At 40.0% G+C, this 25876-nt stretch overlaps 1 protein-coding gene across 3 annotated transcripts; it reads right to left on the minus strand.

Moving 5' to 3' along the window:
- Positions 1–398: 398 nt before the first annotated feature.
- On the minus strand, positions 399–15715 carry LOC125696050 (mediator of RNA polymerase II transcription subunit 1-like). Of its 3 annotated transcripts, none has more exons than XM_048951251.1 (17): positions 15555–15715; positions 14506–14609; positions 13370–13454; positions 12949–13003; positions 12390–12522; positions 11386–11414; positions 9864–9935; positions 9694–9768; positions 8574–8644; positions 7718–7783; positions 7066–7174; positions 6227–6351; positions 5812–5924; positions 4113–4308; positions 3699–3794; positions 3147–3255; positions 399–2145 (listed from the first exon to the last, which is right to left on the minus strand). In XM_048951251.1, exons 1-17 carry the CDS (start codon positions 15637–15639, stop codon positions 1785–1787), a joined length of 1884 nt encoding a protein of 627 aa, XP_048807208.1. In that variant the 5' UTR covers positions 15640–15715; the 3' UTR covers positions 399–1784. The 3 variants fall into 3 exon arrangements, with proteins under 3 accessions (XP_048807208.1, XP_048807210.1, XP_048807211.1); XM_048951253.1 differs by having other exon boundaries at positions 15576–15589; XM_048951254.1 differs by having other exon boundaries at positions 2037–2145; positions 3147–3230.
- Positions 15716–25876: the final 10161 nt, after the last annotated feature.

Raw genomic sequence — 25876 nt, forward strand, 5'->3', positions numbered from 1 at the left:
CTCATCTACGTCAAAATCTGTCCTTTCATCTCATTTTATCTATTGGTATCTGAAAACAGATCAGGACCTCAAGCAACATCTTCTACTATACAAATAAATAAAACAACCAACTGACCAGTGCTGTGGACAAGCTAGTCTTGCAAAATGGTCTGCTGTTGATTACATGCTAACCAAACAAAACAGAACAGGCTCTGCTGATTTCCAGTGTGCCAGGAGATTTCCATGTTACTACATTAGAAAAAAATAAAATCATCTTTTGCCAGATTTCTTCTCTCACCTTTTATAATCACTGTGCAGTGCACTTTCACAGTGTTTTTTTTTCCCCTCTTCTTACAGTTCTATTTGTTTTGCTTTTCCTGAAAGTGCCAGTCTTTTCAAACATCAAACTTGCATTGCTTTGCTGTTCTAACAGAAAACTGGCTCCTCTTACCCTTTCAAACCACATCACACATTTCTAGTCTAATGAATGCCCTTGTGTTAGTTTTGTATTTATTTGCTAGTCCCTTAATCTTGAACTCTCTCTTGTTTACAGTTCTCCAGCTCTAGAAGGAAGCCAGGTTTATTCACCATCTCTTGAAAACATGGTTAGCCAAACACGTATCTAACAACTTAGTATTTCTGTTCCAACATTCTGTATTTGATTTCTTTTCCTTTTATTTGCTGTAAGGATAGGAGGCAGCAGATATAGTTGCTTTAAACCAGTCAGTTTTGAATCACCCAAAAAAGGTAGCAGTAATAAAAAAGGAACCCCTTACCTTTTTCTGAGGCTCAGGGCTCACCAAGCATCCCAAAGGGTGATGTCCAGGTACTGATGCTTCCCTTGGGGCTGCCAGCCCTTAAAGAAAGTTAGGTAGGGCTGGACCCTTATGATCAACCCCTTCCAGTCACTCAGATGAATTGCTTCCAGCTGTGCTCCCAGGGCTGGCTACACCCCTTCACCATGACCTAATGGTTTCTATAGAAATGCCTCAACTGTAGCTGCAAATTCCTCTGGTTAGATACTCACAAAGAAAAGATTTCTTCTGTGTTATAGTAATTAATCACTAAGTCAAGAGTTTGTGTACTTTATTTTGCTTTTAAATTTCTTCTACAAAGTAGGTCTACACAGAGAAAACTTAAGTTTTGAACAACTGACTTAGCTACAACTACAACAACAAAGGCACAGAGTGGTTTTACACTTTGTAGCCAAAACCAAGAAGCAAGAATTAAGAACTGATTGTTTGGAAAAAATAATGTGAATTTTTTAATAAAAGCTATTATCCTGCCATGGAGTTGTTACGCTTTAAGTTTGGTTGCAATTCAGTATCACTTTCTGCATTAGATGAACAACAACAACAAAAATTAACTGTGCAATTAAAAATCTCATACTGAAGTTGTTACTGAAGTAGTGGAATTGAATAAGGCTATTTGCATACATTATACATGACAGAATTGCTCAAACAGCTTTTTCTCAATTTATTTAACATAATACTGACACTGATAAATACTTTGTTTATAGTGCATTCGTTGTGTTATAACCTGCATCACATAAATCAAACAGATTTTTTTTTCTATCCTGTAGTAGAATGTGATGAAACAAAACCAATGGTTACCAAGGAAAAAGTGCAAGTTGAAGAGTATTATTTGGATGCAGGTAGTAGTGCATAAACAGGAAACTCCATTCAGAAATTAAGTAGACAGCAGGCTTGCCAAGTTCTCTCCATCTACTACTGCAAAAGCAAGTTATGTTTGGGAACATATTGCTCTCTTGCTTGATTATTGAACAATAGATTTTGTGATGCATTTCACTTATCTTTCCTTGCAGCTTCTGTGCTAGCTGTGGAATCACTTCCTTCCACTCCGGACAAAGTTTCTGTGCTGACTGTAGTGTTACTTTTTTCCATCTCATCACCCAGAGTTTCCAGTTTGGCTGTAGAGAGTCTTTGTTCTGGGCTGTCTGGAACACTTTCCTTATTTGTCTTAACCAGATCTTGCTGTCCAGCTACAGAAGGACTTTCTTCAAGACTATTAGAATCAATAATTTGCTCACGCTGCAGCTCAGGTTTTTGTTTTGTGTCTACTTCTGTGCCTTGTGTTTCACTATCAGCTCCCACCTTGGCAGCATTCCTGAAAATAGCTCTCATGACAACTGGGACTGACATGCAGCTAAAGGAGGAAATGAAACATTAATCACTACTACAGACTTCATCCATTCTTCAAATTAGTACTTCTTTTTTTTAAGCTGTGGCTGACACGTAAACCATATGCTTTGTGAAAGAAGCTGCTTTTGGCATTGTGCAGCCTAATAGGCATTGCACTGTAACTACAATATACCTGCATATGCCATACTGGAAACCTGTGCTGATGCAACAAATTCAAGAGATTCATCTTTCATGTTTACCAGTGCAAAGAGGTTTTGATTAAAAAAAAAAAAAAAAGTGGGAGGTCAAAAAAAGGGGTTTTAAATGAAAACCTGAAGTAATGATATAGAAATATATTCATATTCACTGAGGTTTTTTTTAATTGTAGCTTTTTGTGTTTTATATGAGATGGGTACAGAGCCTTTCTTCTCTAAATCAGCATCTCTACTAACAGGTCTTTGTGTTTTTTTTCCCCATTCAATCAGTGGAGGTATGTCGTTCCAAGAACAATATCTAGTGTCTTATGACAAGGCAGACTAACTACACAAATCCAAAATGCAGGCTGCATTGATCTTGCTGTCATTAAATGTTTCATAGTTGTGTGCTAACCAATGCAAAACGAATGAGTGCTCTTAGCTCTTTGTGTTGCATACGTTCATACACCACATCAACTGGCCTTTCCTGGAATTTTAACTTCAGGAAGCAAGCCAGAGACATTGTTGTAGCCTTATCTGTTGAAAAAAGAAGCACTGTTTGATATTAGGTAGATGTTATTCTGTCCATTACACCATGCACAAATTTTCTACTAGAAAGAAACACTTTTCATCATTACTTTTTTAAAATTTGTGTAAGAAATACTTAAAAAGTAAAGTAACTCGTTCTCACTCTTAAAACTCATTCTTACAGGGAATTTTTCTGATCAGCTGAGTCTAAGGTATTGTTAATGCACATGATATTTGCATGGACTTGGTTATATGTCCATTAAAGGGACATCTAAACTTTAAATATTAAGAAATAAAACTTTACCACTTCACAGATCTCGATATAAAGCCATCACTAGAATTTAGAGTTGGATCCTCAGGATGTAAATGAAGGCTGCATTGGACTTCTCTGGAGGTTACGACATCAATAGTCACTAAGCAAGAACAGCATATGAGTATTTCAAAATATACATATATATATTTTTAACTAAAAACTATTTTATCTGATTTGGAAACATCAAGAGAGTCAATTCTGAAACCAGTAGGTAGGGGGCCTGCAGCAGTGCTCTTGCTTAAGACTTGTTTTTCCTTATATCCTAATGATCAGTAATAAATGTCAAAGTTTATTAATTAACTGCAGGTCAAGACAGAATAAGGCAGAATAAGACAGAATTTGAGTTTACTTTACCTTTTATCCTGAATACAGAACACTTAAGACAACTACAATCAAATGCTACTTTGTATTTTCCAAGGGGTTGCACACCATCAAGGGCAGCCCACAGAGTTTGTAACTGAGAAGCACAGTGCAGGAGCTGTGATAAAACCGAGCTCCTAGTCAGCCAAATAAAAAGGATAACACAAATTATTCCACACGTACCACAGGCTAAATTCTCTCTTGTTGGATGAATGAAGAAGACAGAAAAGCTGGTGTTCTTGTGTGGTGTCACTTCAAAGTAGAGCAGTTCTGAATCATCTGGAAATAAAATTACTATTTAGTGGTATTTCCTCATTAAGTCTGGACTCTCGGCAGAATTACATGTCAGAATTTTACAAATACTGGTGCAACAGAATGGAATTACTCATTACATTAGCAACATATTTTATCCTTCCAGGAGATTTAAAAATATATATGTATATTTTTAATATTCAGAGTACATTATTAGAATTAAGGACTTTTGATCATTTAAAATGCTCTGCAAGTAATGACAGCTTTAGCAAGGGAGTAGTAAATCTGTTGACAACCAGTTTAGAAGTTAGTTCCTCTCATATTCTGTCATTACTTCCAACTTACCTTCACTTAGACACTTGTCAGAGACACAGCTGCTAATAAGACTGTTATATGCCACCTGAAGTCGAAGAATCTCTATCACAGCAGGCACACACTTCGGGTGGGTAAATGGGATTTTACTCAGCAAGGCCCCTGCTAAATTTGATTTTTCGGGGCCCTTGTTTATGAAATAACAGTGCTTTGGGCAATCTGGAAGAGACTGAATAACAAATACGGCGACATTTGAAACACTGAAAATAAGGAAACAAAGAAATTAAGGCCCAACACTGCCAAGCAATTGCATGATCTGACAGCAAAGGTACTTTTGGAAGGCACGCTTATAGCAAGTTCATCATGTGTCTCTGCATTTCAACACAAGTATAATCTATAGACAGAAGCTAAATGAGATCATTTTGCAAAAGTATATTAGTGCAATATATCCAAAGCTACAAGTCAGGTACTCAGGAGCTCAAGTCCAATTCTTCATAGCAGCCCTAGAGACTATAGAAATGTTTAACAACCAAAATCTTTGCTCCCAGGAGCAAAGCAGTGCTGGCAGTGATTTTAGGATCAATTAGAAGTGGAATATTATGTTGCCTGCTTCAGGATACCAACTGGGGAGCTGTCACTTTAAGAACAGGGCTGGTCTGTTAATTAGCAAGGTCTAAATTAAGAAGAGCTGGATAAGAAAATAGAAGAGCTTTTCTGTGCATGTCTGTGTAACAGAAGGATTTCCATTACATTTTTTTGTTAGGGTTAGGATTCTATTTCTAGAAATGAATCAGTAAATAAAGTCTTAAAACTCAGAAGCAAAACAATCATCAGGTATTTTAGAGAACTGCTGAATAGTTAGAACCTGTCATGTGTCCCTAATGGAAATGAAAACTTCCTATCTTCTGGGTCTTGTAGACGAGAACTTCACTACTTGATTCTAATGTGGTGTAAGTTCACTACTACTATCTTCTGTAGCAAAGTCACAAGTAACCCAAAGTCCAAGAACATAGGCAGTAAGCTTGGTGATAATAGAAGGGAAAGAAGTATTCTCTTGTTGCCATGAATTGCAAAAAACAGAGCTTCCGAGCAAGGAGATCTTTGAAGCTCGTCTTGTACACACATTTTGAGACACAGCATCTTAGCCACCATTTTCTATTCTAAAACAGCCTATGAAATAGGCTATAAAATATTTTTCTAATAAGATATCTTGAAAAGGAAGCCATCTGCAGTCAAATGGCCGTGGCTCTAAATAGTAACCGACATCACGGTGGTAATGCTTTACACTTCTCTTCCTGCCAGTCCCTCTAAAAGGAATCCGTATTTTCAGTGTTATACAATCAAGGAGCCTGTTTCTGTTACAGAGTTTTGCTGCATGTTTATCACTAAGTGCTGATCTGAGACGTGCTCCTCACACCAGGCAGTAAGTTTCCTTCTTTTTAAAGCAGTAATGAGAAAGTTTTGAACAATAGTTTAAAGAGTAAGCATTTGGATTGCACAAAGACAAATTAGTATGACTTCAGCAGCCATGAATACAGTGCCTCATTAACACAGATGACAAGTTTGCTTACTTCAAAGAATCTGTTATTTCTTAAGCTATTTGAACTATTTCCTAAAGAGTACTGAAATCCTGTTGGGGTTCTGGGAAGCCCGTGTTGTTTACTATGGAGAAATATATTTCAGTATATTCACTGCACAAGGGCAACATCTGTCAAACACGCAGTATACTCACCACAATGAAACAGGAGTTGTGCGTAGACAAATCTTCTCTGCCTTTTTCGTTAAGGGCAGATTGAATAATCAGCTCATACAAAGGAGCTAGTTTCAAGGCAGTAATCTGAATTCCTGAAACCAGAAGATGGTTTTTAATTAGCTTTTAGATTAGATTGTACATGAAAGCTAGTTTTTACAAACTAAAGAAAACATAACATAAACACATTAGCCTTCCTTCTTTCCTTTTTTGCTGATGGCAATCAACAACTTCAAGATATTTTAGATAGTGTTTAACAACTTTGCCTTGGCTTTAAAAACTGATGTACAGGTTGATACAGTACAGATGATTTTCTACCCCAGAATCCACTTTTAATTGTACTACATTACCATGAGTGGTCACAAATTACTTAGTCTTAAAAACAATCGTAACGTGCCTGTGAGCATCTGTATCTCTTCAATATTGGATAAGGACAGAGGAATAGGCTGATGAAACTTCAACAAAAAATAAGCTGACAAATCCATGCTGAGTTCATTGGTCAGTGGCAAAAAAGTAGGGTTGCTGGCGAGAAGAGACAAAAAATATATATAAAGCAAAGACTTCTAGGGCAAGGCCATAATCACATCTCTAGTGGTTTACTCTCACCTGTACTCTTCTTCTTCAATAAAAGTTTTGCGTTCTAAGCACAACTACAACCCCTGTGTGCTAAAACAAGTTTAACGTGAACACTGGCAGAAGGGAAAAATGAGCTGTGGGGGAAACTGAGGAACAGGGCACAAGAAGATTTGCTCTCAATCGGTCTGTAGCGACTTATTTTGGAGAATGACTTCAGATTTTCCCTCCTGGCTCATACCGAAGTAATGAAATATGGTGTCAGTGTCTATGGTGGGCTGACAACTACTTTGCATGATTTAGGTATAAATACACCTTAATGCATGCATCATTTACTCTAGAAATGTATTGCTTGTTGAATAGTAGGATGCTAAGTAATATCCCAGTGGCTTCTTCTGGCTTCAAATCTGTGAATAAACCCATAACTCTGTGCAGTTGACAGCTAAATAGCGACATAATAATTTTAAAGTTCATTTGGGAAAACAGTAAAAGCCACAGGTATGCAAGTTATAGCTTATAAGGGATAAAGACATCAACAGCACAGAGCTTCTTCAGCAAGCTGTGTATCCATTCTATTAGCAGAGTCTAAATGCAAGTTATGCTGGGGTCCACGCCAGCAATCTGTAAATCCATTGCCACATTCAGAAGCACTCAGAACCTCACCCATCTTCTCCAGCTTGAGAGTCTACAACCAGTGGAGAAAGAGGAAGCTTGTGGAGCACATCTGTGCCTTCAACAGTTACAACTGCTTTTGTTCCACACACCAGAGAACCTGGGGGAGAAAGGAAACTGACTTTCCCCATTTCAGAGTAGATTAATGCTATGCACACAAAACACTCATCAGTAAGGAAAGCTGAGATTCAACTGACAGCAGCTGGGCAGAAAGGAGAAGCTCAGACCGCGCACACTGCATGGCCAGAGCTGCCCACTGGTGGTTTCAGCAGTAGCTGGGCTATGCCATGGAACAGCTCAACCCACCACTTTGTTGGAGTTGTTGTTTCATGCTGGCTAGGTATTTGTTCTGTTTGATACCACCCTCGCTTCAATTTGCATCAGTAGGCAAGAAATGGGAAAGCAGTTTGCTGATGAACATTGCAACTGTGCTGAGCAGCATCACATAAATCTTTCACTTAACATGAAATGATAGCAAAGCAAACATCCTAGGTTTTCCAGTAGGAAACTTTCAACGTAGGGTGGGGACACAGTAACAATTCTGACTTATTTTTGAGTTTCATTAATGTCTTTTACTTAATTAAAAGGGTAATTATGAAAAAATTGCCTCATTATATAATTATTTCCAGTTTCCTAGCTTTACCAGGATTGAGCTCTGCTTCCAAAATTTGATATGGAGAAATGTAAAATTCAATGTTCATAGGAGTTCCTGGGAAATTAAAAACAACCAAGAAAACCATCAGTATACATGTCAATACAGAACATTTGTTAGGTATCTTGATGCAAAGGGGAAAAAAAAAGAAAAGTACAGGATGGGCAGAAAGGATACCTCGTAAGAGGTATCTCTAATTACAGCAGATGTCCAAATCACAGCGTTTTCTCAGTGTTTAACAGCTTAGTCCCCAATACACAAAGTCATCAGACATCTTTCAAAGGTTTTATCTTGCACAATAACCTTTTGTTGTGCCTTAAGAGATATTAGCTGAACTTCTAGCTTTTAGCAACTAGTCTGAAGTATAAGAAGAATTCATAATGCTGCTGTGCAACAGCATAATGTTAGCACTTACTAGAAGTACTTTTATGAACTGTGACTCACAATTGAAGCTCACTACTGATGAGGCATAAAAATTTACTGTATTTGCCTTTCATGCAACATCAGTATTATCTGGGCTGCTGCCATTGCCATCTCAGAGTTACTCCCAAAATGTGGCTTCCCACATAACCTCAAAGTTTTGTGGCTTTGCTTTTAGGCAGCTGCAAAGGCAATGCTACAGTAGCTGATAAGCCACTGGCCTCCTTGTCTTCCCTCCTTGGCTGTGCTTGTCCCTACAGTATCAGAGAGCGGAGACCCAGTGAGTCCATAAAGCACATGCACTTAAAACAGAGGATCTTTTCTATTAAAAAAAATAAATAATAATAATAAAAAAACAAGATCAGTGCAGTGGGGTGTTTCATTACAGTATTTTTGAACTAGGGAAGGAAATAATAATAATAATCACCTCCAGTTCTTGGCACCAGGTGTCCTACTTTTCCATGAAGTACTTCAGTAACTCTGTTTACATCCTGTGATCTAGTTCAAAACATCTTGATTAGTGTTTCCTAAGTTGCAGTGCTGCTGAGGTTGATGTAAAGGATAATTTGCACTCTTAATCAGAGACAGTGCTTTCTTGGGAAGTGGATCATGTTTCCATTTGTTACATCAGCTTCCAAAATACTGTCATTCCACTCATGCATTACTTAGGCTTCCAGCTTTAGCCCTGTACCTCAGCTTTTTCAGGTTGAAATTTGTTGTGTTGTTTACCAGAATTGAAGGGAACAAAAATACAGGCATGACTGGTTGAGCAAAGAGTGGCAAAATAACCTGGATAAACTGAAATAAATGGAGCCGATCTCAAACCTCAGATATGATTGTAAGTGTACAGTTATGTAGGTGTGCATTAAAGCTCTGCAGTGCATTGACTGATCTCATAAAAGGGACAAATAATCTATTTAACTGAAGTAATATTAGCAAGGATGTGATGTCAAGAAGGGAAGTATTGCCCTCAACTCTGCTTTTCTGAAAAGAATGAAAAAAATCACCGTTGAATAACCAGAAGGTTGAGGGAAATCTGTTCACATCCATCTGTAAGCCTGCTCCTCAAAAGGAGAAATGAGAAAAGGAAGGATGGAGGGAAAGATACTGCACTCATTCTCCTCTCTAGAGCTTGAAGAGAAAAATGAGGTACCCAAAAAAGCAGGACTACCAAAGGCATATTCTACTGCTGCAAAAACAGATGGGATTTAAAAAAATGATTGACTAAAAAAATAAAATAAAATTATCAATGACTCTACAACATTCTGTCTTCTCCCAGCAGCTGTTTTCACACACACACACACACACACACCCAGGCTGGGTGGCTAACCAGTTTCACTGCAAGCCTCTGAGATAAAGCTCAGGAGTTCAGCAGCTGATCTTGTTTGGTGTCCCTGAGGCTGGCAAACCACAGAAAGTCTTCCAGCTTTCCAGTGGGAGAAAATTCATTAGTTTTCCACATCCTGCTCCATAATTAGATCAGCTGCCTTGTTTTTTTTGTAGAAGTAAAGGGAAAGGAAGGAAGGAAGGAGTAGACTTCAAGTTACCTGTGTAGAAGAGACATTGAATAAAGATCTTTTTCAAGAGACTGCAATGCAAGGTAACCCTTAGCTTTCATTTCACTGGGAGAGAGAGAAGATGCATTACTGTGCTTGTAATGGAAACACGGAAGCTAGACTATAGATTTTAAGTCTTTCAAGTAACAATTAGTTGCAACCTGTTTCCTGGAATTTGATACAGATTTGACAGGTCTTCTAGAATCTTTCCAAATGCGTCATAGTTCTTCATCCTAACAATAAAAAGCAGTTAGTACCACACCACTTAATGAGATGGATAGTAAGTTTTTTATACCTAACTTGTTAGAAAAGGCATCATTTGAAACAATGACACAGTCTCCCTTCTTATCAGATCTGGCATGTAACAGTACTGCTTTTGAGTTTTCTTAGAAGATACCAGGAAATGTAAATCCTTGGCTCTGCTGCAGAAAGCAATGTAATTATAGTTGACACTATTTAAATATGCATTACTGAAAGCAATAAATGCGCATGATACACAAATCTGACAGCTCAAGACGTAGCTCATCAGCTGCAAGCACTCTCCCTGATGTCCCAATGAATCTAGTCATGTAGTAACACTTCCCCAACACCGTGCACTCATACAATGTTCTTTTCATCAAAATATCAAGGACTGTATTAACAGTGCACTTCACAGCACCCTGCTGAACTCTCCATGCTGCAGTCACACTGATGGCCATGCTCAAGGCTTACCTCCGCTCTCTGCATGCAGGTAGGGCTGCAGTGCGTGGCCACAGACAGACCAAGTAAAACCTGCTGGACTTTCACAATGGGACAAATCTTCCCACAGAGAAATGTAAGCAGGTTGCTCTACTTCATTTATGACTTTCCAACTGGACTGTTTGGGAAGTGGGGGAAAGAGAGGGGAAGCAGGCATGCAGGTATGGGCACACACATGGTGCCAACCTGGGCCTTAGGACCAACTGAAATATTGCACTAGGCTCTGTAGAAGTGATATTTGCACTATATGTCATATCCTCACAAAAACAAGAATGCTGCCAAGTAGTTACCATTGGCACTGTGAGTGCTGTCTACCATCACTCAGAACAGAACTGCTGGCAGTTAACGCCTCTAGGAGTCAAAAACCTACAAAAACACAAGTTAAAGCTCCAGGACAGCTGTTTACACCTACAAAAACAAACGTAACTTCATTTATGAGGAAAGAGGACTAGAAAAAAAAAAAAATGATGAGTAAGGTGCAGGCCTGATTTGTAATATTTTTTTTTTTCCTGAAGCCAACAAAAATACCAGTATTGAACAGCTCCATTCAGCTGGCAGCTAGAGCCCACGTACCGCTGTACAACGTTGCCCTCTACCACCCACAGGAGCAGATGCAATTTAGCTGTTTTCAATGAAGTGACTTGAGAAAAACAGTAAAATTCTATGTTATCCTTGAAGTTACAGATTGTGATCTGGAAATAACAGTGTCAACCTTCAAATGCAGAGCACTGAAACCAGCCTCCCACATAAAATCCCATAAAAGCCGTCAGTCTGTTGTTTTCCCAACTCCAATTATTGTTTCCAGATTCTTGCATTGTTTCGTTACACAAATATTTGTGTTACTACACCCAAACCATCCTAGCCTTGACTTCTCCACAGCATTCAGGGAAACAAGACTCAGGAATTCCCTTCCACTCAAATGAGACTCCACACACAATTCTTTACCTTAGGTGCTGCACCAAGTCATCACAGATCTACAACAGGAGAGAACAGTTTCGTGTTTCTGATCATCATTCGTGAAACATCTCAGAGAAACACACTGATAGCAATAAGCTTATTCCTTATTGCTTTAAATTATAAATTATTAAAAATATGAAGTTAACATCATTATATTGTTTTATTATCATAACTACGAGAGCTCTGTGGAAGAGGATATAATTAGCTGAAATCACTTGTTGGTATATTAGTTTCAGGGAAGGAAAAAAAAAAAAAGCACCTTTGCCAGTTTTTCCCTTTAATAGGCAGTAACTGTGCTAAAATTCCTGGCTATGCATTTCCCTAGTAATACTGCCCAGCATCAAGTGATTTTTATCAGTAAGCATTTGTGCTTTACATTAATTTGCAGTTAGTTTGGTCCCTTTTTTTCCAGGAATTTCGAGTTATTCTATTTAACTAGCACAGGGCTATTGATCATAGTTTATGCTTCCACCCACAGACAATTAGTCTGCAGCAGGTAGTTGTTTTAACTGTGATCCAAATGCTCGCTTGTAACACCAAACAACTGCACAAGATGCTATGTGAACTGCAGTGGTATTTTGCCAATACCTTAAATATTTTGCAGGAAAAAAGATCCTTATTAGCAGGAATGCATATACTTAAAAAGAAGGAAAAACAATCTCTGGTAACAGCTCTAAGACATTCAAAGACACCTGCATTGGTAAGGTATATTGCACTACATCTTGGCTGGAGACTATTTTATAACCCTATATTTATGCAGGGTACCAGAAACTTCTTGGAAATCGGGCACGTCAGCCGAGTTTCACCTTGGTATTTGAGCTACAGTAATTAACATCTGTGCTGAGCCGTAAGTTTAGGTGAGAGATTCGGATGCCTAATGGGGCACCCAGTGTCATGCAGGGACTGCCAGGTGTGACAAAAGCTTTCTGACATCATTGCTGAAAGCCAGGTGAGAGACTACAGGGAGGTGACAGCCAGAAAATTAACTTTACCACAGGAGCCTCTCCAAGGTGAGCCAGCTTTACATCCATCACCCTTCCATCCTTCTCCAGCTGTACTTCTATATAAAACATGTCTGAGGTTATGTAGCAGGCAGTCCCACTGGGGCTAACATGAGAGTTAAGCCTAAGGAAAGAGGGGAAAAATAAATTCTGTATCTGAATGTCACTTGAAAAAAGGAAATGAGTGTAGTTTATTTGGTCGTGGGAAGAGACACCAAGGATGCTTTAAAAATAACTTCTCCTTGGCTCAGCTTATAAAAAATATCCAACCAGGCAATATAACCTTTCTCTGTTTCTTTATGCTGTTGTGTCAGCTTGCTGGAAACTGTTTGTCTCAGTTTGCAGCTTTGGGACCTAGATATGAATTCCTTCTCTTCACTCAACCTCCCCCATAACTGCCACTTCCAATTAGCCTGTAAAGTCCACTCCAAGTGATGCATCTCAGAAAAACACCATGCTAAAAATGTAGTTGATAAGCCATCCAGATGGTATTCCTCACTGGACACGGGGCCCTGCTTGCTCATTTGCATTTTTTAATAAACAAACTTACCCTTTTTGTTTGGCTAAAGATTCCAATCTGTTCATCACAGAAAACAAAGATTTATCTGTAATAAGGGAAACGTTATTTAATTAAGTTGCAATGATTAAAAAGGAGAAACATTATTATCCTGCTCTAAATGGGGTGATTTAGGTAATAAAAAATGATATCTCTTGCATGACTTCTTGTTATTAATGACAACTGTGATTAATGAGTGTTGTGCTGAGTAGAGCTGCTTCTCAGGCTTCAAGAGTAGCTGTAGCCTGAAGGCTTAGCCCAAAGATGAGTCACAAGTATTGTAACACATCCACCTCTGTGTTTGCACGTTTGGCTTCATCGTGCAGAATATTGCCAGCAGAGACAATCATACAGTTGTCTGAACTGGGAAGGAATGCTAAAAAAATAGACTTTGAGATAACTGACAGTTTGTTACCATTAAGAGTCCTCTGCAACTTCTCCATGCATGAGAGCAGCGGAGCATCTGGAGCATTACTGGCAGGAGATGGACGTGGCTTATCCTAGCACATGGGGGAAAACGAGAGACAAAGACCCCTTAAATAGCAGCCACAGAAGCACATCACTGCCTGCAAGTTTCAGCACTCTGACGTGCAGTCCAACGACACAGTACTTCTCTTTATCAAGCACAGAGGTGAGCAATGATTGTGGCTCTCTCCAAAGAGGCAGTCCAGAGTGGATTCATGAAAACTCCACTGTGCAGTAATCACGCACTGGAGGCCTTTGGCGCAGAAAATCACTTTCCATTCCCTTTGCTTTTAGGCTGAGTAAAGGCTGTGGCTCCTAACATAAGCTGTTTTCATAGGTTTATGTTTTAGAAGGAATGAGTGAAAGTGAGAGCTCAGTGGGCACTATGGGGTGACTTGGTTAGAGTCAGGGTGTAAGCTGTAGCTGAACTGGCAAGTAAACTCCCCATATTCTTCTCTGAAAACTCCGTCACACTTCAAGTAACAAAGGACAGCCAGTGCTGAAACGCTTTCAGCATTGTCAAAGTCAGGACATCACTTTCAGAGGAACGCTTAAGCATTAGTAAAGCATTTTAAGCATTAAAAATGAAGAAGCATGGAAACAAGTTTTTACATTACGCTGACAGCACTTGCAGTAAGCTGCCGTTTACAGAGATGATTCTTATATATCATGAGCCACTGGAAAGGCAAGAAGCATGTACTGATTTGAGGTATATCACAGCAGAAAGAATTCCAAATAGCAGCTTAAGCACATCAGGATAGTTTTACAAAAATAGCATTTTTTCCCAATTCTATAAATAAGAAGTTGTCTTTACACACTACGAATACACCAATGATAACGAATGGAAACTCATTATCAAAGTATCAGACTATAAGTACTAATTCCAGAAAAGTTAAAGTAATGCAAGAAACAACTACTAGGGTATCAAATCTGTGCTTTTTATTACTGTTAAGTCAGAAGCCAGGCTTTAATAGGCGCTTAAAATTGTTGTTGCCATTGTTTTTGTAAGACAAGCAGTTATTGAGTTGTATTGGCAACTTGCTCTAATGCGAGTTATCCTTCTCTCACCTAATCTGAGGTCCTTACCATGCAAAAATGGACAAGTTTCAGAGTTTCAGTCCATGGTCTTTGTTGATATTTTAGATACAACTGTTCCATTAAAGCATTTGTAGAAATAACTGCCACAGCACCTAAAAAATACGTCAAAATGTTCTAAATATAATGCTATGTATTTACATAAGCAACTAGAAAAGTTGGAGAAAGAAAATTATAAAATTTACTGATCATAGGTGTTATGTTTCAAAAGAGGAGGAAAGAAAACAATGGTTTAATTCTCAACAAATTTTGCATACAGATATCTAAATTTTGCAAGATTTCTGACAGAAGAAAGGAAGTTGAGGGCATAGGCAAGTAATCTCCATACTAAATACAGAGATGCTGCAAGACCTTCAGCTTGTTAAACAGCTTGACTTTCTTTACCTAAGCATGCTCTCGTATGTGCAATATTGAGAAACACTACAGCCTTGAACTTGCCATGGGATTCAGGCATTGAGATTTCTGTACCCACCTGGAGCTCACTAAAACAAAACTTGAGGGGGTAATCCCAAAATGCAGTGAGTTGCAATCCCCCCCCCCTTAGAATAGGAAGAAAAGAAAATGAGGCCAGGAGAAACAATGTTTTCAGCCCATCACCGGTCTCTTTATAAACATTCATCCAGAAATTAAAGACCCAAATGACCCAAATGAAATTCCTCAGGAATTAACCAGGAGCAAATTTCCTAATAAACCAGCCTGAGACAAACAGTGAGACTTCAGACTGATCAGTCAATGGCAATGAAAGCCCTGCAGCTTGTCCCACACTGCACTGTACTCCTTAGTACCAGAAGCATAGCAAAGTGCTTCTGTGACAAAAAGGACACAGCTGCTACATTAGAACCACCCTCTCAGAAGTAGGCTGGATGGAGACTGCTGCACCTACTGCATACAGCAAGCAAGGGTGGTGAGTGGGGCCTGACAGTATCTTGCTCCTAGCAGAAGAAGAGCAGAAATCCCAACTCACTAAAAAGAAGGCAATCTCATTCAGCTGGAGAAAGGAACAGAAACAGACCCCAAAAAGCTCTTGCAAACACCCTTACCAAGGGAAAATTTCCACTCACTCATGCCTTGAGGCCTGCAGCAGGGGAAACACAGCAGTGACTGCTGCCCACCCTGCTCCTCCATCTCAACCCACAGGAAACCAGGGCTCCTACTTGAAGCAGCTGCACCAGAGCACCCACAGGTGCTGTGCAAGGCAGGTAGCTTGCTCCCTCACAGGGTGGGTCCCAGGAGCTGGGAGGCACTTTGTAAAGGCACTCACTTGACATTTGGTTACTGTTAAATGCTAGGTCTAGAGAAAGAAAAGCATGTCTCCTACATAAAACCCCGTATGGCTGTGTTTCAAATTGTCTTACAGCATGCCTTCTGTTTTCAGCTGCATCATCAGTTGCGCTGCAGTGCCTAACATAGCCTGATAATGAGATGGTCTGGGGCTTGCTTGTGTGTACCTGAGTAAAAAGTAAATAGCCTGACGGCCTCTTTGAGATTACAGAAAAAATGGGCATGGAAATCTCAGGAGAGCTATAAAGTACAGGTAAAAAAGCAGGTATTTGTCTTCAAACAGAAAGCTGTTCTGCAGGTCCTACTAGAAAAAGCCACTATGTCCATGTTAAGAATCTAGTGCTTCATTCTTAGAGAAAAACATTAGATTTTTAGAACTATTGTACACAGAATGTTTCTAACCAATGGAATCACAACCAAAATACTAGAACCATTGCTTCTACTTCCTTTCGAATACTTCCTTTTGATACAGATTCACTCTGAGATTTCACCATTAAATGAATGAATGGATGACTAAAAGAACCTGACAACAGTGATTTATTACTCAGACTTCTTTCCAGAATTATCTATGGCCTCTCAACTTAGGAACTTGTAATTGGTGCTGCTGTCCCTGCTGTCCATCCCCTGCATGTGCCCGGTGAGCTGTAGGTGCAATTGGGGCAGTACGGGGCTGTCCTATTGGTGGCATCAGCATGGCTGCTGTCAGCACAGCCATTGCAAGCGATGAGGTAAGGAGAGCCCAAGGAGCCTGCTGCTCAGGTGTCTGTGGGTGCCAGGGAAGCTCCTGCTCTGGGGGATCAGTTGTAAACCTGGGTCCCACGTGAGGTGGAGGAGCAGGAGTGGCTGCTCAGTGCCAGCAGGGAGGGGGCCAAAGGCTGGCAGGGCTGGAGCAGCACTGGTTTGGGTGGTGGCTTTCTTCAAGCACTTGAATGGTGGGGCCCATGGGTGCCACTTTCTCTGTGCCTTCTTCCTTTGGCGATGCCAGCAGGCTCCTGTCTTGCCCAGCAGCTGCTCCCTGCATGGGCTGGAACCTGGTCTGCTCCTCAGGTGGCTCTCGTTCAGGTCTCCCTGCAGGGCAGGCAGCCACCCCTCATCCCCTCAGGGCAACTCTTAGCTGGCAGTGTTCAGGCAGTTGTGGATCATCTCTCTGGAAACATGGGTGATAGTAGAAGAGTAAGTGAGAAATGCAAAGAAGAAAAGAGAGAAGAATTAGCTGCGTCAGTTTGGAACTGAAAGACAGGAAGATACAGGAAGTAAGGCTTAATTGCTGAAGACAAATATGGGCATTAAAAAGCTCTTTCAGTCAGTTTACATCCTATAGCTTAGGCTGACTAAAACAAGATATGTTGCAAATATATTGAAATAAATAGACTCATCATATCCTGATTCATTTTTCTTTTCAGTCCAAGGCTTCAAACTGGGATATAACCCAAATCTATTTTACCCATATTTCTGCTACTCAGCAAAGCTACCTCGAAAGTACCCAAAAACATCCAGAGAAAGAAGTGGAGATCAGAACTTTTACTGTCATCCTCTTCTCTTCTATCACTAAGGCTTTATTTTATTAGAACTTCCATCTGTCCCACTAGAATATGGCAAGAGCTGGTTAATGTGTGGAACAAATGATGTACCTTCCTATGAGCCACAACTACTTCTTCCTCTGCTGGAAATTCAGGAACTGAGGGAGATCTTTTGCAGTCATGGTGTATCTTGCTGAATCCATAAGATTAAGCTGATGGATGAAGCTTTTCATAGAATCAGAATTACAAAGGACATCCTCCAAGACCATCAACCTCCAAGATCATCCAGTCCAACCATCCATCTACCACCAATATTTACTCACTAAACCACGTCCTTTAATACAACATCTAAACCTCCCTGAGCAGCCCATTCCAGCACTTCACAACGCTTTCGGAGAAGAAATTTTTCCTAATGTCCAACTGAATCTCCACTGGCACAACTCGAGGCCAGTCCCTCTAGTCCTGCCATTAGGAGACTCTAGTCCTGTCACAGGAGAAGCAGCCAACCTCCACCTCACCACAACCTCTTCTCAGGTAGTTGTAGAGAGCAATAAGGTCAGGCCCCAGTATCGACCTGTGGGGAACACCACCTGTGACCGGTTACCAGTTGGATTTAAATCCATTCACCACTTTTTTCTGGGCCCAGCCTTCCAGCCAATTCTTTACCCAGCAAAGTACCTGTCTAAGCCACGGGCTGCCAGCTCCTCTAGGAGAATACTGTAGGAGACATGTTTTCAGATTGAAAAACTCTCAAATATCCATTCCTTCCCAGTATTTCAAGCTTAAAAATTTATTAATCGATGACAAAATAGTTTCCACCGTGACCCCACCAAATGATATTAAATTCGTCACTTTCAACCAGCCACAGAATTTCTGTGGAAAGCTGAGGACTGGGGAGATACGGCTACCTTAGTTTCAGCTGGGATGGATTTTCCTTCAGAGTGTGTGGTATGATGCTGTGTTTCTGGTTCTAGGAGAAAAACAATGTTGGTAACACACCGATGTTTATAGTTGCTGCTAAGCAGTTCTGTACAGAGCCAAGGCCATTCTCAGCAAAGGGCCCAAGGAACCGTGAGGGAACAGATTAGGACAGCTGACTTAAACTGGCCAGAAGGATATTCCATACCATATGCCATCACATGAAAGGAATTTTGAAGGAGGTAGGAGCTCCCTGGCTCTTCCATTGCTCCGGGGGCTAGCTGAGCATTGGTTTGGAGGTGCTTGTGCATCGCATGTTATATACGTGTTTATATGTATGGTCATAACTCTTATCCTTTTCCTTTCCTGTATCTTAGTAAATAGTTTTCTCTCAACCCATGAATTCTACTCGGTTGGTTTTTTTTTTCAGTTCTCTCCCCCCAACTGGAAAGAGGGGAGTGAACAAACAACTGTATGGTGCTGAAACACCTGCCAGGTTACACCACAGTACTGACTTTGCTCTCAGAAGAAATGTGAGGTAAACTTTTGGTTTCCTCTTCATCAGAAAAAGTTAGTGAGTCCTTTTCTTTCAGTATCCATGCTGCAGAAGCATCCCAGGCTGTTCCTTAATCCTGTACTGGAAGATCAGGAGGAGAGCCTGAGGACTCAACCAGCTCCTCTGGATCAGAAACAGAAAATGTTTCTGGTTCAGGTGGCTCAATTTTAATTGTTCTTGTCTCAATTTCACTTTAATTTTCAGGTGCAGGTATTTCTGTCATGAGCCAATTTCTGCCCTGCCAATCGGCAGGTGAAATCCAAGAGCTGTCTGGGCGTTCCACTGAGAGATGCTCAAATGTCACCACGAGACCCACATGTCATCACAGTGACATCTCTGTGTGGCTCCCAAGGCCTGGCTGCCTGCAGCAACCAGAGCAGATGTCACTTGTTGCTGGTCCTGCACAGAGCCATGAGTGTTTGAACTTTAGTAAGGAAGTGCATTTTATTTAAAGGGGATCAGTCCCCACCTAGGGGTTGCTCTCCCTTCCCTGCGTGGTCCCCTTCTGGCCCTTCTGGTTTCCCAAGCAATGCTAACAAAAGAAAATAGCAATTTCCTCCCAGTTTCTCTCCGTTGCATTCAGATTTCAATAGCAAGGCTTCTGCAAGGCAGTAGCTGTGTATCCAGGTGATGCTCTGCAACATCAGCAGTCTCCCAGAGGCTGCTCTGTAGGTCCAACTAGAAAAAGGCACAAAGTGTATTTTGCTGATGGCATAAACAGGAGATGACTAATTCCTATTTGGTTCCTACAATTTTATTTCATATTTTAGAGATTTAGAAAGCAAGCTAACAAAATCAGTGATGTTCTTTAAGCCTTTTAAATCACACTCCTCTCTGCAGGATCAAGTGCTTAATCTGTCAAGGTAAGGCTTGGTCTGGAGATGGTGTCTGGATGCAGGATGCAAATGTCTGAGGACAACACTAAGCTGGAGGAGCTGTTCTCTCCCTCCAGGGCAGAGGGGCCTTGCAGAGAGATCTTGACAGATGTGAGGGCTGGGCAGCCACCAAGTGCATGAAACTGTACAAGAGCAAGTGCCAAATTCTGCACAAATTCTATAACTCTATGAATATGTTGGCATTTCAGCCTTTACAAAGGAGGTGAAAGGTGATTAAGTAAATTGATGATGTAGCTGCACACTTGTGATAGATCTCACGTCCCTAAATTTAGCTTGGCTTATGCTTTTACATATTCATCTGTTTTTAAAACTGGCATTAAAATCACTACAGGTGTAATCACGAGCTTTCACTGTGAGTTAAATGTGTATCCTTTTAAAAATACTTTCATCAACTCTAAGGAAGCATTTTTGCTTATTTTTGCTTAAAAAAAAACCAAACAAGTATTGAAATGTTTTCTGCTAAGCAAGATCAGATATCATGGCCAATGCAAAATAAGTAGGTTTCCTCAGTCCAGAGCATGAGATCATGTGCACTGCCATACCACAGTATTTGGAGTATTTGGTATTTTGGGGGTTATTTTCATAATTTCATATTTTCATAATAATATGTTCATAATTGTTTTCAAACATAAAAGCCCAGGTACAGAGCTTATTGGAGTCTCTGTGAATGTGACAACGACTCCTGTGGTTTGATCATGTTCTGAGTAAGGAGAAAAGTGAATTATTTGTTCTTGAAAAGACTGATCCCAAAGTAATGGAGGGGAGCAGAGTCATTCATGCTTTGTCTGCACAGCAGCTGTCCTGCAAACAAACAAGGACCTGAAGTGTAAGTAGTCACAGTCTGGCACGGTTGATAAGCCGAAGGTTCACTTTTAAAATATGCAATATTTTCCACTGTGCTCAGCTGTATGTATTTAGGTAAACAATCTGAAATAGTTTTGCCACAGTAGGGATAGTGCCATTTTTTCATAACAAGACAAATATTCCAAGACAAGTAGAGCCCTTCACACCAACACAAAACTGCAACATTGAATAAGATCATACATGAGAAACAACTAAAGCACTGTCAGAAAGCTCCTCAGACCAAGGTGTTCCAGTATTCAGAACTACCATATCGAATTTCCATGCTCCAGAGAAGAGTTAGACCTTAAATAATTAAGGATGTTCTAAGTATAGCATCTCAGGGCTATTAGATACAATAATCCTTAACTGGGTCAGTTAATGGATTAAAAAAAGAGCAATTGGCTAAGCAGCCAATAGCAGATAGAGGAACTACGGCATGAATCCTGCATGCCCACCTGCTCTAGATTACTATCAGCTCGTTCATTCAGCAAAAACTGCTTCTAACAGAAACTTTGATGTGAGCAGTTACAAAATAATTTTCCCCAGATAAAGCTTCTGTCAGATAACGAGAGGTTATCTTATCCTCTTTGTACTAAAATTTATATGCTTCCTTAGAAACCTCCTGAGAATTCCATGATTATTGCCACTTTGTTTACTTGTTGTCATTTCTTTTCTGCATCTTGCTATATTCCTGGCACAGCAATAAGCTTGACAGCACGCACCGTGGGAACATTGGGATTAGTGTGAAAACATTTTCAGTAATTTCATACTTCATTCATTTCTGATGCTGTTTCCATTTCAGTGACTGGTACTTTGTTCTGCTGAGAAAGGATCAATAGATTTTCAAGTCGTATTCCTGTATTCCAGTTAATTGTTTCCATGAAGATGCTCTAGGTTTTCTACAGAAAAGGGAAAATGTTACAGATTGTTGATCCTTTTTAAGGTTAACAATTTGGAAGATACTCTGGGAATACAATATTCAGAGCAACAGGCATTTTGTGTTCTCATTTGTTTTTTTTTTGGGGGGGGAGATAGGAGATAAGCACTTTCTCTATTAACCTTTCCTCCAGTGTTGACTTTGTGGGGTTTTTTTCAGCTAAGGAGTTAAATAATAAAGAATAAAAAAATCACAGCAATATCTTCACTGGCCCACTTCCAGCAGTGTACTGGAATCACATATTTCCAGAAGCCCTCAGCTGAACTGTCCATCAGAGAAGAGAACAGCCCGCAGTAAGCTGAAATACAGAACTGGGACACAGAGCTGTAAGTGGAAACTGGTGTTTCCAGTTAGAAGTGCAGGATGTGTGAGGTATCGCTGCGATCATCTGAACTGATGCTTGGTCAGGAGATCAGAGGTAATACTGTGTTTTTTCACAAAGTGCCGTGGGATTTGACAGCAATAAGCAGTGACACGGTTACAAAACGAGCATGCAGCAGGAACATGAGTCAGTGTTTATCAAAAATAATGATGCATTCAGTTCTTTCACCTATCCTAACTGTTCTTCCATCCAACCTTAGCTAAATCCGATGCCGCTTAGCTTTTATGAAGCAACAAGTTCATAGCCTAGCCTGATATGGTCTATAGTTTATAGCTATCATAATCCATAAATGCTACAGGATGTTTTTTCACCTTTCCTTAACTCTCTACATCATCTCCACAGTTACGGAGTGTAAATATTTTGTCCCTGACAGTAACATCAGAATACTTTATATTTTATTTCACTACAGCCATATAGACTGAGCCAGTTCAGATCACAGCTTACTGGATACATTTCTGGCACTGCAGACTGAGGCATGTAATGCTGACAAGCTTTGACTGCTTCCTCCTTTCACTGAAAATGATTAAGATCTTTTTGTGCCAGATGTATAGACAGATATCAAAAAATAGGTTCCTAGCAAATGGTCATGGATGTTGAAATGCACTGACTCTGACAGTGCATATCTTTTCCTCAGAGCAGTCTTGCACTTGGTTTCTGATTGATGCTAGCACTATACTCTCCAAGTGTTCACTGCCTGAGTCTTTTCCCAAAGGTACAAGGGACATGTGTCTGTGACTTAAACTAACCTCATGAGCTGAACACAGGACGGCTGGCTTCACACGCAAACATTTTCCACTTACAGGGCTATAAAAGACAGCATAAGTGATATTCATAACTGGGCATTCTTTGCTCATCCCACAGCTCCCGTCTTTCTATGACTTCTCATCATTTTTATAGCCAGAAGCAGAAATTGCACCGTTATTCAAGTTCTTTGGTGACCGGAGCTGAAATCGGTGGAACCATTTATTTATAAGCTGCTCCAGCACTCCTTCAAAATAAAGACAAAGTGCATGTGAAGGGCAAATAGCCCGTAGGTTATGGCAAAATCAGTAATACATTGGTATGTTGGAGGTCTGCATTGAAAATGTTACTGCTATAAGGGGGGAGGAGGGAGAATGGGAGCTAAGAGCTAGTTGAGGAGCTGAAAATCATGAAAAGCATTGAGAAGGCAATTGAGGCAGAGAAGAGGTGCAATAGAGAAAGACAGAGCAACTGTGCAAAGGAGAGTTTTCCATTAGTAGGTCTCAAAGGTCAGGAGACAAAGTTGATTATCTCGTTTTTCCAGACTGGGAAAAAAGGAGATGGGGGAGAGAAAGTGACAGCTGAAGTCTGGATCAGAAACTAAGCTGCTTAACTGGCTCCACTGTAACAAACCTCCAACTGAAGTAAGGAGGAAGCCTTCAAAGGAAAAAAGAAAGGGATGAAGAAAGAGGCTGCAGAACACAAGGGGAAAGACTCTGAAAAAACACATAAAAATTGTGAAGAAGTAGAACTATGAAGAATGGGAGCAAGAGAAGAGGAGGGTTATGGAAAGCAGAAAAGGCATTAAAGGAAAAAGATGGAAGAAATACTGATATAGACATCTCTAAGATTAGGAAGAAAAAAAACCAATATTTTTGTGTTATTTTTTATACACAAGTGCAAAATGACTTCTACTTCAAGCTATTCTGAACCAGTATTGGTCAGGAGATGATTGTGAGGTCTAAGTGTTCTGGCTGAATACATATCAGGAACTGGGCTATACAATATGCAGACTGAAAAAGAATCAGCACTCAGTGGAAAATACTGGTTTCAGTAAAATAGTGTATGTGGGAGGAACACATTTTTCAGGAAATACAGTACCATAATGGAGCTCAGTCCCAACTACGTATTGTGCATCATTCTGTTTGGATTAACCATTTTGATAGTACTTTTCCTCTCCTATTTTGTAAAATCAAGCTAATTAAACTATAAATACATGTAGCAAACACTATAACATATTTTAGTGCGAATATGTAATTAGAAATTTGGTAATTCCTTAACTATGTTCCTAGTAATGTTTGTGTTTGTCCTTACATCCCATAAGCCATAGTGCAGTGCTGCAACTGAATCTCAGATTTCCAGGTTCCCAGTCACCAACTAAAGTTATGGCATTTCTCACTGCTCTGCTGAACAATGGCATGAATGACCAGAAATACTCTCACATTTGTTATTATTCAAGGCACTTCAAAGAATTTCTTCTATAGGCACAAGGGTAAGAAAGCTGTGAGCGCCAAGTGCCATGACTAGCCTAGATGGAGAACTAAGAATAACATCATTTGGAAAGCAAAGAGAGTTAAGCGAAGGCAGGTATCTCATCAGCCAGCAGTTTATTACAGTAATTCCACTATCTTGTTTTTAGGTTTTATGTGTCTGTTAGCAAGCGTAGGGGGATACATGTGACAGGACTGGAGGTGCTCACTGATGATGGAAAGCCCCTCAGTCAGGTGACACTGAAATGTCCTTGCACTGAGTCAGAGTAGTAGGAGCAACTGCCCACACAAACTTCCCATGTGTGTATGTCGATGTGTAGTGTTCAGAATCTGAACTGGATTGCTTCATTTTGTTAGCAGCTTGCATTTATCTGTGCACATCATAAATACATTCCCGGTACATGCTGTACAAGTTTCAAAAACGAAAATGAAGACCATCTCTGCCCTGTAGAGTTCAACTTCTACATATAGAAGGCAGACGAAAGTTGAGATGGAAGAGGGGCAGACAGTGGACTAGTTAAGAGCAGAGTCACTTACAAAGTGAGATTAAAATGAAAATTACCTGAATTCCAATTCAGTAGGCTGTCCACTAAACCCTGCAGCTGTAGAACCTGGCATCAGGCATGAAAATAAACTTGATCACAGAAGTATATAGTCCAGACATATGTCTACAGCTCCATCCTCTCTGTAATGTACAATTTCTCGTAACTGGCACAAGATGGTGGCAAATGAAAGCTTCTCGCTCTTTCCTTTTGTTGGTGGGTGATTTTTCCCAGAATACACGGTGGATTTGAGCCCGGGGTTTTTTCTTCAGTCCTGCTACTTTTTGAAGCTCCATTAAATCACAAATACATTTCTCACATCCTTTTGCATTGGTAATGAAATGTTTTCTAATAAATTCTAATACAGCTGTGCAGGCAGCATAAAAGAGAAGAAATTACCCGTAATACCAAGAAATCCTACCAACTCTGTACTGATTTCAGCTCAGGAACTCAACACAAAGGCCTCCACACCCACAGACACTGCAGATGCCAGCCTAATTGATCTGCGTTGAAATTGGAGGGTATCCACAAAAACCAGTAGGTGGTTTTGTTTCTTTTCCATTTTGTTCTCAGCAAAATGAAGTCTCTCTCACCCTGGAAGATTTCTTGAGATTCCGAAGGAAGAACAGATGTTTTACGTGTGGCATGGTGCTGAAGACTGCACTTTCCAAAGATCAGGGTTCATTCGTCCATATAAATAGAAACCTAAGATAGAATGATAGTGTTACATTTGTTATGCTGTAGATACACACTGTGTGCAATGAAATGCATGCTATTGTAATGGGAACATGCATGTTTTGTTCTTAATTTTGTAACCTACGTAAGGAAGCTGCACATCACTGTTTTTTTCTGAAAGATTTGGAAGTATTTTCTGTATTTCATCTATCCTCAGCTTTCTGAAATAGCTGATATTCTTCTATAAGTCAATTTCTTAGTTTATTATGGTGAATAACGAAAATACTAGTGGCACATAATTAAATTTCTGCTTAATTACAGTTTGTAATTTTTCTCTGCAAGTATCTCATGTGCAGAACTGTTCTCACACATACAGTAATACATCTAAAAACAAGAAGAAAGGGCAATTACTACGTATATCCTTAGAGCTACACACAAATATCTGCCACACTGCCTACATGGCTTTGGGTGTCCACTGTGTAGCATTTAAAGAGCAGAAAGCATTGATGAGTTCAGACCTGCAATTACCTTGTGCAGCCCAACCCTAAGTTCTGATGCAGTCAACAGAGAGGAAGAGTTAC

The sequence above is a fragment of the Lagopus muta genome, chromosome 7 (assembly GCF_023343835.1).
Source record: "Lagopus muta isolate bLagMut1 chromosome 7, bLagMut1 primary, whole genome shotgun sequence".
NCBI classification, from domain to species: domain Eukaryota; kingdom Metazoa; phylum Chordata; class Aves; order Galliformes; family Phasianidae; genus Lagopus; species Lagopus muta.